This window comes from Alligator sinensis, unplaced genomic scaffold (genome assembly GCF_000455745.1).
Source record: "Alligator sinensis unplaced genomic scaffold, ASM45574v1 scaffold71_1, whole genome shotgun sequence".
Classification (NCBI taxonomy): domain Eukaryota; kingdom Metazoa; phylum Chordata; order Crocodylia; family Alligatoridae; genus Alligator; species Alligator sinensis.
The window spans coordinates 6,073,147-6,085,073 of NW_005841834.1; the positions used below are offsets into that span (position 1 = coordinate 6,073,147).

At 41.0% G+C, this 11,927-nt stretch overlaps 1 protein-coding gene across 5 annotated transcripts in view; it reads left to right on the forward strand.

Moving 5' to 3' along the window:
• The window catches only part of EYA1 (EYA transcriptional coactivator and phosphatase 1), a 281,440-nt gene that overhangs the window by 12,217 nt on the left and 257,296 nt on the right, over positions 1-11,927 (forward strand). For 4 of the 5 annotated variants that reach the window (XM_025200263.1, XM_025200272.1, XM_025200324.1 and 1 more), the window contains exon 2: positions 4,940-5,047. The exons of the other annotated variant lie outside the window; for it this stretch is intronic. In XM_025200263.1, coding sequence (XP_025056048.1) covers positions 5,015-5,047 — 33 coding nt within the window. In that variant the 5' untranslated portion in view covers positions 4,940-5,014. The remainder of the gene's footprint in view (positions 1-4,939; positions 5,048-11,927) is intronic. 5 annotated transcript variants of the gene reach the window in all.

The following is an 11,927-nucleotide window of genomic DNA, read 5'->3' on the forward strand; positions in this document are numbered from 1 at the left end:
TTCCTGCTGCTGTGCTTTTGATGATTTAGGAAATTTATATTTATTATTCATGAATTATTTTATATTCATTACATTTATATTTATAAATGTGCTACATCTCATAGAACTGGATGTCTGTCAAATCCATTAGATTGGGAGCTCTGGGGCCATCTGGAAATGGTTGCTGAATCTGCAGCTTTAGAGTCCTTTTGCTGGGATGGAGGGGATGTCCATCCCAACAGTGCAGTTTTCAAAGCTGCCAAATGGTCTGCATCTAAATATCATCTTTTTAAAGGGTTTCTTTCTTTCTCTTTTGGTTTTCAGCTGTTAGGTTAGGTTTGGCAGGTTTCTTTTCTAGCATTTGGTAATAATTCTTTTCCTAATGTTAGAAAAGAAACCTGCCAAACGTAACAGCAGAAGGGGGCTACCTGGGTATTGTAATAATCCTTTATTTAAAATCAAAACAATTATGCTTCTTAAAAGTATGAAATAAAACTATATGTCTGTGGTATCTTGTCTTAGAAACTCCAGAATGATGAATAAAGTAAAAACACGTATTGCCATGTCTGAGAAACCTTGCTAAGCTTTCCACAGCAATAGAGAGCAAAGCATGTCTGGCGTTTTTTTATTCCAGCAAGTTGAATGTATTTGGGGCTTATTGTAATATACAGGATTTTGCCTACATACAGTAGTGAACAGAGAGGTGGAAAGCTTTTTCACAGTAACCAAAACCAACTGATACTGATTCATGTCCACATCTTTATTGGCATTCTTTTGTTGAATTTTTCTTTCATAGGAGAAAGTAGATGAAGTGTTTCCATTTTAGGTACATAAAATGAGAACTGGACATCACTGATTATTGTTGCAGAGAGAAAGGAATTAAATCCAAAATAAAATGCTTTTTGTATTTGTTCACCCATCATAGCTTGTGATCTCTTAAAATATTAATAGCTCGTTAGGGTACAGGGTGTGATGCATCATATATATGTATGGTGCTTACCATAATGCTGCACTGCATTTCTGTATCTCTAGCTGCTAAAAACCTATATATATATTTTTAATAATAGCATTTAACTGAAAATGTATTTACATAATTTTGGAACAAAGAATAAAGGGCAAATATTTTCATAAGTTTGCTTCAATTTTTTTTAAATAGTTTGAGGTATTTTCTCCCCTATTGGGTGACCTATTTTGCATATAATCACTTCTGGGTAATAGATACCCTGAGTAACTTGGTTGTAATTTTTATACATTGATAATACAAAGGAGCTTAATTGGTTTTTGTAAAATTTACCCACAGCTAAAAACACTCTAAAATGACAATTATAATAAAGATAACTCAATTTCTCTTGTTTAAAAGTTTAATTTTTAAAATTAAGATGACATTATTACATATATATTAGTTGTAGTATATTAAAAGCTAAACTCTCATGTTACTGCTAGCTCAGTTATACTGCTGGAAGCTTTCTGCATTTTTAAGGCAGGCTTGTCATTATTCCAAACCCCTTTGAGATATCTCTACCAGTTTGAAGTTTGTCTTGCAGTGCTGAGTTTTTTCTGATACTGATATATAATATAGCATCTCTAGGTGTGGGATAATATTAGGCACACTTTTATGAGTTAGGTCATTAGGCAGTCTATGAGGTGTTATATAGACTGAAACAAGACTGTCCCATTTCTTAATGACTAGGGGTTGCATGCTGTATGAGTTGAATGAGCAGGCACTGTACCTCCACCCTGCAGCACCATGCTGTAGACCAGTCTTTTCCAACCTTTTCCAGTCCAAGGCACACTTACGTTAATAAAAATTTTCCACGTCATACCTGTTAAGGCATTCCTTATCCTCATACTTATGAGCTTATTGTAGCTCATTGCTGTGGCAAATGTCCATGCGCAGTGGATGAATTTTCTTCTGCTTGGCTGGTTTTGTCTCTCCCCCACAGCCAGCACATGTACGAGTCTTCTGTGCATATCTCATTGATGCAGCTTGTTTGTTAGCTCTAGGTGGCTGGAGAACTTTCTTCTCATTCTGCAGAAATTCTTGTGGCACACCAGGGAGCTCGTCACAGCACCCTGGTGTGCTCCTGCACGCCAGTTGAAAAGCACAGCTGTAGACTACCTTAGTGCTATGGGATGCTGTGCCCCACTTCCTGGGGCCGGAGCAGGAAGCAAAAGCTGATGGTGGAGGCAGAGCCTAGAGACTCTGGCTGCAGCAGCAGCCAAGAGATGAAGTGGGCAGCAGCTGGGTAGGAGCCTTGGACCTGCGCATTAACCCTTATAGACTGCATATAGCCCCTTGCCAGCAGTTAGACAGCCATGGACTAAGATTTGTCTGTTTTTGCATAGCCATGCAAGAATTCATTTTAACAGTGAAAAGTAAACAGTCTCAGTAAAGTTTTCTTACACATTAGTAAAGGGCATATCCTGATTCGTAAATCTGCCAATTCACCATGAATGATTTCATTAGAAACAACTCAATTTTATTCCTTCTTTGAAATTGCAGATGTTAGCTTGTGTGGTTTTCAGATTTATTGAATTTCTCAGTAAAAGTCAGCTTTCATTGCTTACAACTACTGCGCTATGTATGTTCATTTGGCCCCCTCTACATGTTACAGGTATCACATGATTAACTGATTCATTACACAGTTGTCTTAAGAACAGCTACATGTTCCAAGTACTTATCACATGATAAATAGCTCCAACCAGCTATAAAGTTAGACTTTGAAAATGTGTACCAACTTTATTGCTGGTTGCTGTCGAGCTTTAATTTGCATGTCTTGCAGGGTCTCCCCCTGCAGGTAGGAGCCCTGTCAGCTTACGCTTGGGGATCACTGCTGCTGTGATCCTCGAGGCTTGAGGGTGCATAAAACACCTGGGCCTGGGGCATTGGGGCTGCTGTGATCTCCCAGGCTCAGGGGTGAGTGAAACCCCCTTCAACTGGGAGGTCTCCCAGGCACAAGAGCTTTTTGCTGTTGTACCTTGCACTAGCCATAAGACGTGATGAGATCTAATGCACAGTACCACCATTGTCTCCAGTCATTCATCTGTAGCACGGCAGGAGATATGATTGTGTGGATTGTGCGTTGGATCCCATCGTGCCTTTACCTGCACGTGTAGAGGGAGCCTTTATCAGACAAAGATTTTGTACCACTGCTACCATTTTTCCTCTTAATTAAAAAAAACCCCAAACTTATTTTCCTTTAATTTGAACTTTTTACAGTGTGGAATTGTTTTCTAAATGACAATGTAGTGTCAGAAAAAGTCCTTGAGCCAAATCCAGCTCTGAGAGATGTTTTAGATTTTCCTTTTTTTTTCTCAACAGGAGCCAAATTAAATTGGACCTCTCAGTTGTAAACCAGAAGTAATGGGAGAGGTATACCAGGAAACATGTTGCCTATCAACATTTTCCTCAAGGTGCGGAATGGACCTCTTTTTTGTTGCTTTTTTATGCCTTTCATAAAAATAGCATTTGTGGGCTGAATATAGCCCAGTACAGGCAACCCCCACTTAATGCTGTTTCACTTAGCACTATTTCGCTATAATGCTCATTTTAAATTGATACCCGATTTCACTTAGTGCTCCATGAGTTTTGTTATAACGCTCACAGTCGCTATCTTGGGTCATTAAAAACAATTGTGGTTGCCATTTTGGGTCATCAGATACTTTTGGTTTCACTTAACGCTCGTTTCCCTTAACATGAGATTTGCTACTCTCTTCTACCTTGGGGGTCTTTAAGGAGGAGGCTGGACAGATATTTGGCTGGGGTGATATGATCCCAGCACCTGTTCCTGCCTGGGGCAGGGGTTCAGACCTGATGATCTGTTTAGGTCCCTTCTGACCCTAAGTACTATGAACATTTGGTTTTTCAGGAACCAATTAAGAGCGCTAAGTGGGGGTTGCTTGTAGTATGTTTCTCGTGCGCGTGGAATGCAGCATACTGTCTTTAGATCCCAGTCTGGAAATGTATATACACCCACTTGGATTTATAGCTGTGGGTCATCTCCTTGAATTAGGACTTCTCACATGTGCAGGTAGTTGCATGTCCTTTCCCTTATTTTATCACAAAAATAAAAGTGTCATTTGTAACTACTGTAACTGCTATTTTTGCTATAGCTACATATATACAAAGTTATGGAATTAAGGTTTTGTCTGTGATTTCCTTGCCTTAGTTTGTATCTGCTGCTCAGGCTGCATTTATCTCACATTTTTCAAAATAGTTATTTTCATTATGTATTTTCTAATGACACCTGGAAGTACTGGAGAACTGGTGTTTGAGTGATGTTTGCTTGACTGGTATAAACACTTCATTTTAAATCTTGTGCGTCATAACATTTTATTCTGGAAAAAAACTTCCCTTTTAAAGGAATGAAACTTTTATGAATGCAACTCTACTTGTAACATCAAAGAACTTTGTTTCTCAAGGTGAGAGAACACATCCCATATTTATAATTTATAGGCACTATGACTGTGACCTAATATATTCTTGAAGAGATTTAATATAATAATATCCTTAGCTTGAGGGCAACTTTCTGAAAACTTTGTGGATTTTCTTTTTTTTATCCCAGCTCAATCTGCAATCATATTTCTCTGTTATAATTTCCTCTTAGCATTATAGTACAATTGACATTGATAGATAGCATATAGAAACTGAACTTAACAAAAAAAAAATCTTGCGTCGTTGGCACAGAAATAATGTCTTTAGAAAAATTTCTGGCTCCCTTTCTATCCAGCTGCTGACAGCAAGCACAACAGAGCTATCGCTTCCTGCATTTGGCTCTTGTAGATTTGTCATAAACAGCCAGACTATATATTTATATTAAAGATTAATTTAATTCATTGAAGATGAATTATTCTGACTTGTGTGTACATGCTAGTTAATGGAAAGCTGCAGATGTAAAGATCAGCTCTTAATTTCAAGCCAACAAATCAATACAACTGTGTGGTACTGTTTTCTCCACAGGTGTGAGTGCGTTAGGACTGTTTGAAGCGCATTGTAGCTAATAGCCCATATATAATTTGGAAGAAGATACCTTCAATGGAAGACCCTCAGGGGATAAATGGAAAGTCTGTAAGTAAACAACATGTCAGCCCCAAGGAAAGATTTATTGCTTTTAAAGTAGTAATTATTTTTGTTGTAACTGGGTGGCTGGAAAGTCCTTGAAGTGCTATTCCCACTTTTAATGTTTTAATGTTTGAGGCTATGAATCTTTACAGTTCAAGAGGTTAGAGGCCTATGGTAGAGTTGCATTGCATAAGAATATTTGTATTGGTTTTAAGGTACTTTTTTACATGACTCTAATGTTACTTACCAAGATGTAATATGTGCCTAATGTTTTAATTTCATATGAGTCTTCTAATCAGTTTAAAACTGCACACTTTTTTAGTTTGCCTAATATTTTTCTATGCAACTGAAATTTATATGCTGAATTCACTGTTGGAATAAGTGGTTCAAAATCCTACCGCAGATTTATTACAAGTTTTCTTAATTCCGCTTTTTATACAGTGACAAAATATGTGAATCTGAAATTAGAATATTTGGTGATTACTATTGTGACCTATAAGACAGACATTTACAAGAAACATTGATTGGAAGCATTTCTTATTAACTATATAAAACTGTTAACCCTACTTTAAATCAGAAAGTTTACCTTCAGATGTCTGATTATAGATTTATTAGCTTGGTTTTTGATATAGTTCTTTGTGAACAATTACTGAACACTTTAATTTGTGAGGTTTACCTTTGATAAAACATTTAGTTGCTTTTAAAGAAAAGTCTATGTAGAGCATTTTACTTTTAACTGAACAATTTTAACTGTTGTTGTAAAAATAACTCCTAAGATGATTATTATTAATGAAGAGAGATTAGAAATATTTTCCTCATTTTTTTTTTCACTTTTAGTTTGTACATTTGTACTCTTGAGTCACTCAGGTTTGCTGTTTCTTTAGTAGAGTGAGTGAGCTGTTTGTGACGGTTGTTCTCAAAGCAACAGAGTAAAAGGAAAAAGCCATCTAGAAGAAGAAAACTTGGGTGAATGCCTACTGGTCAGAACCTACCAGCATATCCCAATGAAGTAATGTTGCCCATGTTTTTTTTTTTTCCACCCCCTGTGTCCTGTCTGGTTTTGAACTATCTGAGCAATGTGGCTTCCACTATTTTTCTTAGAAATGTGTTACCCACTCTGTCTTTGCATTTACATTAAGATATTTATCCACTGCTAAAACAGCTGTATGTAGCCAGGACTGATCATATGCAACATCATTTCATAAGAGGGAGCAATTATGGCCTCTGAATCTGTTCTCAACACAGTCTAACCTGGCTAGGCTGAATCAGTTTGTAACAGTACAGACATCCCCTCTGGCTTGAAGAAATGCAGGAATATGCCTGCAGTGGCTCAGGCTAGAAGCTGGGGGGTGCTGAGCTGAGGAGGGGCATGCCAGGCCCTGGCAGGATGCTCTGATTAGGGAGGGGTTTCCCCCACTTCCTGAGCAGCCCAGCAGGGAGTTGGTAATGCAGTGTTTTCAGAACAAAAGCCTCCCCCATTAGTTCAAGCTCTTCTTAAATAACTTTTTCTAAGAGAGGAATGGAGGGACATTACCAGCTGAGCTGTTGATTAGCTCCAAAAAGCCCTTAGCAGACACTGTCCTGTGTCACAAACACCTCTCAGCATTAGCTAGCCTGCCTCATGCTGGCTATGGTTCGACCTCTGGGAGAAGAGAATGGGCTGCCTACTGCAGGCTCGGGGTCACCGCTCTGCTGCCCTCCCCTTGGGACCTCTGCAGCTCAGCTGGTGAGACCCGGCAGGGCAGGGCTGGGTGCGGAAGCTTGTTGCTGCTGCTAGGAGCTCTGTGCCACCCTGGTGAAGTGCTCCCTGCCTGCTTTGTACCACCACTCCAGCTGCTTCTGGGTGGGCAGGGGGTACTTCACCAGGGCAATGCGCGGCTTGCAGCAGTGGCAGTGAGCTTCCTCACCCTACTCTGCCATGCTGCGCTGGGTCCTGCCTGTTGGGCTGTGGAGACTCTGGGGGGAGGGCAGCAAGTTGGGGAGCTCAAGCCCACAATGTGCAGTTTGCCCCCGCCTCATGCAGAAATCTGGGGGGCACATGCCCCCACACCCTCTGGGAGTATGCGCAGCAGCGGAGAGCTGGCCTCTCCCCTTCACCTCTCAAATGAGCCATTTGTGGGCCCATCCCACTCCCTGCCTGGGCCTTGCGGCCATGCATTCCACCCCTAGGCCCCAAGCCCCTTGCACCTACGCAGCTTTGCAGCAGCCCTAGCCCTGCTGAACTCCCTCCCTCCACCACTATGGGAACCTCAGTTTTGCCGCCCCCCCCTCAGTTTACCTGTGGGAGCTGCTCTCCAGGCTGTGCAGTGGCCATGTGCATGTGTACGTGTGCACATGCACACGGCACTCCCTGCTGATCACCCTTCTCTCACCCTGCACCCTCCTAGCCCCTTGCAGGCTGGAACTCTGCCAGCTTGCAAGCTGAAACCCACAGTTTCCTGCATTTTTCTCCTTTAAAGGAGAAAATCCAGGTTTTTCTGTGTAAAATGAGAAAATCCAGGTTTTACCACTTTTTTCCATGGTGAATGGAAAACCTGGGTCTCTGGTAATGAAGATAGAATGTGCTCATATGTGGGAACTGTTAGGGTAATCATGGATTTATTTGACCCATTCATACTTTTGGACCTTTCAGCCCAACTCAGTCCTTCTCCTACCCTCAGACCCCATAACCTACTCAGCCCAACTCAGCCTTCTGGGTTACTGACTGCAGAGTCTGGGGGGATACGTGCATGCTCAGAGCCTCCTGATAGCACACTTCTCATGGCCAAAAGAGTTTCCAGTCCTGGACTGTAGCTGCTTAGCCAGTGAGATATTGGCTGTATGCAGTTACTTTAACAACATACATGCATGTCTTTATAACTGTGGAGTCTGGATGAACCAAAAGTATGTGACCAGGTATGGAATTATGCATGGTGATATATCAGTTTAGTGCCAGTGTAACTGCTTATTTTCACTGGTTATACCTCAGTATGAAACTGGAGGAATGCAATGGTGAATCAGACTTCTGAACTAGCTCCCTATTAATTATGTTTATCTGGCAGCTGTCCCAATGGATTTTGCCACAAATAATCATACAACACAGGGATTTCTTAAGACTAGTAGTTAGCAATGCAAAACAGAGTCAACTCAATGAGGTGCGGAGTGAAAAGGAGATTAGTTGCAGGAGAAAAGATGAGTGAACCACAAAGTATGTATGTGCATGTGCACAAGCCCGTCTTTGTGATGGGTGAGTGACTCTTACAAACTCTGCAATTACACTGGCACAAATGTTGGCCTTTTGAAGTTCAAGATACTGAACACCTGCAACCACCCCTGTGGCCTTGTAGTCAGTCACTAAGAGAGAGAGGTTTTTGGAGGAAAACCACCCAAAGCAGCAAGCAGAAGACACTTAATAGTGGATATAACCAATGAAGACTTTTAATGCAAAATACTTTGGGAAAGCAGTTTCAAGATCAAGCAAAAAATATTAAGGCCATATTCAGCAATTAAACTGACTATGTGTTATATATTAGGGTGGTGCTCAGTCTCTAGCTTGTGGTCTGAATTTGACCCACGAGGCCATGTTATCAGGCGTGTGGAAATTTGGCAGTGAGGAAGTGGTAGTAGAATTAATCACTTCTAGAGCCATGGCAATTAGTACTGCTGCTGCTCCCCCACTGCCAAGTTTCTGGACCCATGAAGAGCTCTACAGGCTGGATGACATGGCCCTGCACGCAGGATTGTGGGCTGGCACTCTGGGCCGCACCTGTGGATTGACCCACACAATGACCCCATGCTGGATGTGGCCTGCAGACTGGTTCCTCCTTTGGGATCTGGCCCCATGCCACTCATCTGGCCCATGGGGCTGGAAGGTTGAGCACCAGTTTATTAGGAAAACAGGGCTAGACAGACATTAAACTAACTTGCTCTTTGTTATGCTCAGCTAGCTTAAGAGAATTAAATAAACTTGCACTGCTTAAAGAAAAGGGCTTAATATTTTTATCAGCAGGATTTGCAATTACAGTAATTATGGGTTTGGAATTGCATACCATTTAGTCAGACTGGCAGTTCTTAGTTATATATGTGTAAATCTCAAACAATCCCATATACCTCTTCCTTCCTTCCACCTGAAGCCTTAGAAAGAAATGCAAAAAATGTAACATTTTAACATCTGGTCTTGGTTCAGTCAGCAACCTTTCTGAGCCACAGGTTGGAACAACCCAGCTACAGTCCAACATGGGCTGGGCAGTAGCATTCCAACACCAGTGGGGTTTTGCCCGTGCCAGGGCCAGGCAGTTGGATGCTGCACCAGAGCCAGACAGGAATATGCCATGTGTCATATGTTGCCAACCCTTGGATTTATTTACCTGTACCTCTATCAATGTCATCTATGCCATCACCTGCTTACAGTGCCCCTCTGCCACTTACATTGATCAGTTGGGGTGACCCCTACATGCAAGAATGAACAAAAATCTGACATCAATACTAGAAACACTGTGGCAGAATACTTTAACCTCCCTGGACTTTCCATTGCTGTACTGACCTCAGCATGGCTATTCTTAGACAACAGAACTTTGAAAATGAACTTGAGTAAGAAATAGCAGAAGAAGAAATCTTTTACAACCTGGATTGTGTTAAATGTGGTTTAAACTGAGATTATTTAATGTGGTTTAAACTGAGATTTTTTTTTTCCCCATTTCCTTGATTAGCTTTTATATACCCTATGTCCCTCAATGGGCTAACTACTTTGTTTAATCTCTCTCTTGCTCACCTTGCCTCTCTCCTTTTCCCTCCAGCCCCTTCATACCCTTTATATTTTAATCATTCCTTTCTGTTTACCAATTCTACCTCCTGTATCTGTAGCATCTGATTTGTAGCATCTGATGAAGCAAGCCTTCTGCTTATAAAAGCTTATGCTATATATCTTTGATATAGTTAGTCTATTAAGCTGCAAATCTACCCTCCCTTCTTCCTAAAACATTGGTATCACTTTAAATATACCTATGCTGTCTGTCCAAAAGTATTTTATAAATTCTCTGAGTCTGTGTTAATGAAAATACTTTGAAAATAAGCTTTAGTCTCTTTCATGGATAAAACATCTTCATTTTTTTCTTAGGTTCAATGCAATAGCTGACAGTTGATTAGTAAAGTGACAGTAAACATTGAAAATGCTTTCTAAAGCTGTGGTTCTCAACTTTTATAGACTCAAGGCACCCTTTGGAAAATGCCAACTCTTAGCTTTTACTTGTTTCTTGACTTGAAATTCTTGCAATTCCTTTGTTGCAAAGGCCTCAGACAGGGCCGTGGTGCCCTAGTCCTAGTTGAGAATCACTGAGTTAAGTAGTTTATTACCAAATTATTGGTAGCTCACTGAATGCCACCAGTTGTAGAGGAACAGAAGTGTTGGAATATTTCTGAATCTTAGTTTTGCTGTAGCGTCTTTTTGTTGTCATCTGATATGGTGCTGGGCTTTTTTTGTTTTAGGCTTGTATTAAGTTACTTGGCAAGGTATAGCGTGTCCGTTTCTTTGCATGGTGAACTTGTGGCAGGTCTATTATATTGAAAGAACCCCCTTTAGTGACTTAGAGCCAGTTTGTTTGTGAATACTGGGCATGCTTTCTAAAGACATTCAGGGATCCTGGATATTTGTCAATTTGTTGTGGATTAGTCATAAGTTGTTTGTTTGTTTTTGTGGGGGTTTTTTTAATAGCACCTTAATTGCCACACTATGTGGCATTTTTATTTTTCTTTAATGCCAGTTCAAGAACTTATTTTCCTGTGTATTTGTAGTTCTGTGAGAATTTGAAATCTATATTTACACTATAGTGATCTTACAGTTTAATTATTCAACTAGTCTAATATTAAAATATTCAAATAAACTTCTAAAGGCATTGATGTATGACATGACTATACTGATGTAACTTTCCTTGGTTTTATACATGGAAGTATATTATACCAGGATCTTGAGTGGACAGATGTGCATCTATCCTGTTGTATATCTGCATGCAGTAGATGGCAGTTACAATGCTTCACTAATAGGTGGCAGGAGAACTAGGAATAGTTTATTACCTTGAACAAATGACTACCCCCATGATAAGGTGTAAATGTAACATGTACACTGGTATAGTTTTAACCTTGATTTTTCCTGGAATAATTCTACGCTGAATTTGAGTTACAGAAGTATAATGCTGCACCTCCAACAGACGCTCCCTTCTATACTTGCATGAAAACAAAGCAGTTACACTTGTGTATATGTGCCATGTATTCATGCCCTGAGCTATAAACACTTTATATAGATGAAACAGTAATTATAATTTAAGTATGTATCAGTGTAGGTTTCACTATAGCCACACATGAACATGGCATTTTTTTATAGCCTTATCCATCAAGACCCTGTGTACAAACTTATCCTCCTGTGTGAGGGCATGAGAGAGCCTATGCGCCTCTTTCAGCTCTCTCTCATCTGTTGAAGAGACATGGTGAGAGTCTGACCTGTTTCAGTTGTGAAGCTGAGAAGTGCCAAACTTTGAAGCCCGGTGTGGGTTCTGGGCAGTTGCAGCAGGAAGGGCCCAGCAGAGGCAAAGAGGGAGGGACTACTTTTCCCGTGCTCTGAACAACAGTTTCTGCCTGGGCGATGCCACTGCTCAGCTTGGGTGGGTGAGTCTAGAGCAGGTGTGGGGTGGGGCAGGCTGGGTCAGGACTGTGTGTGCCAGTACTACAGGTCTGGGGTCAGTGGCGGCAGGAGCCAGCTGGGGTCAGTGGGGGCAGCAGCCAGGAGCCACCACTACCTGGGCTGCCTAGAAAGGCAGTTCAGCTGTGTGCCTAGAGGCATCAGGTCTTGGCACGTGCCAGCAGTGTGAAGCAGGCATGGAGCAAGGTGGGGGGGTCAGGGCTGTGCATGTTGGTC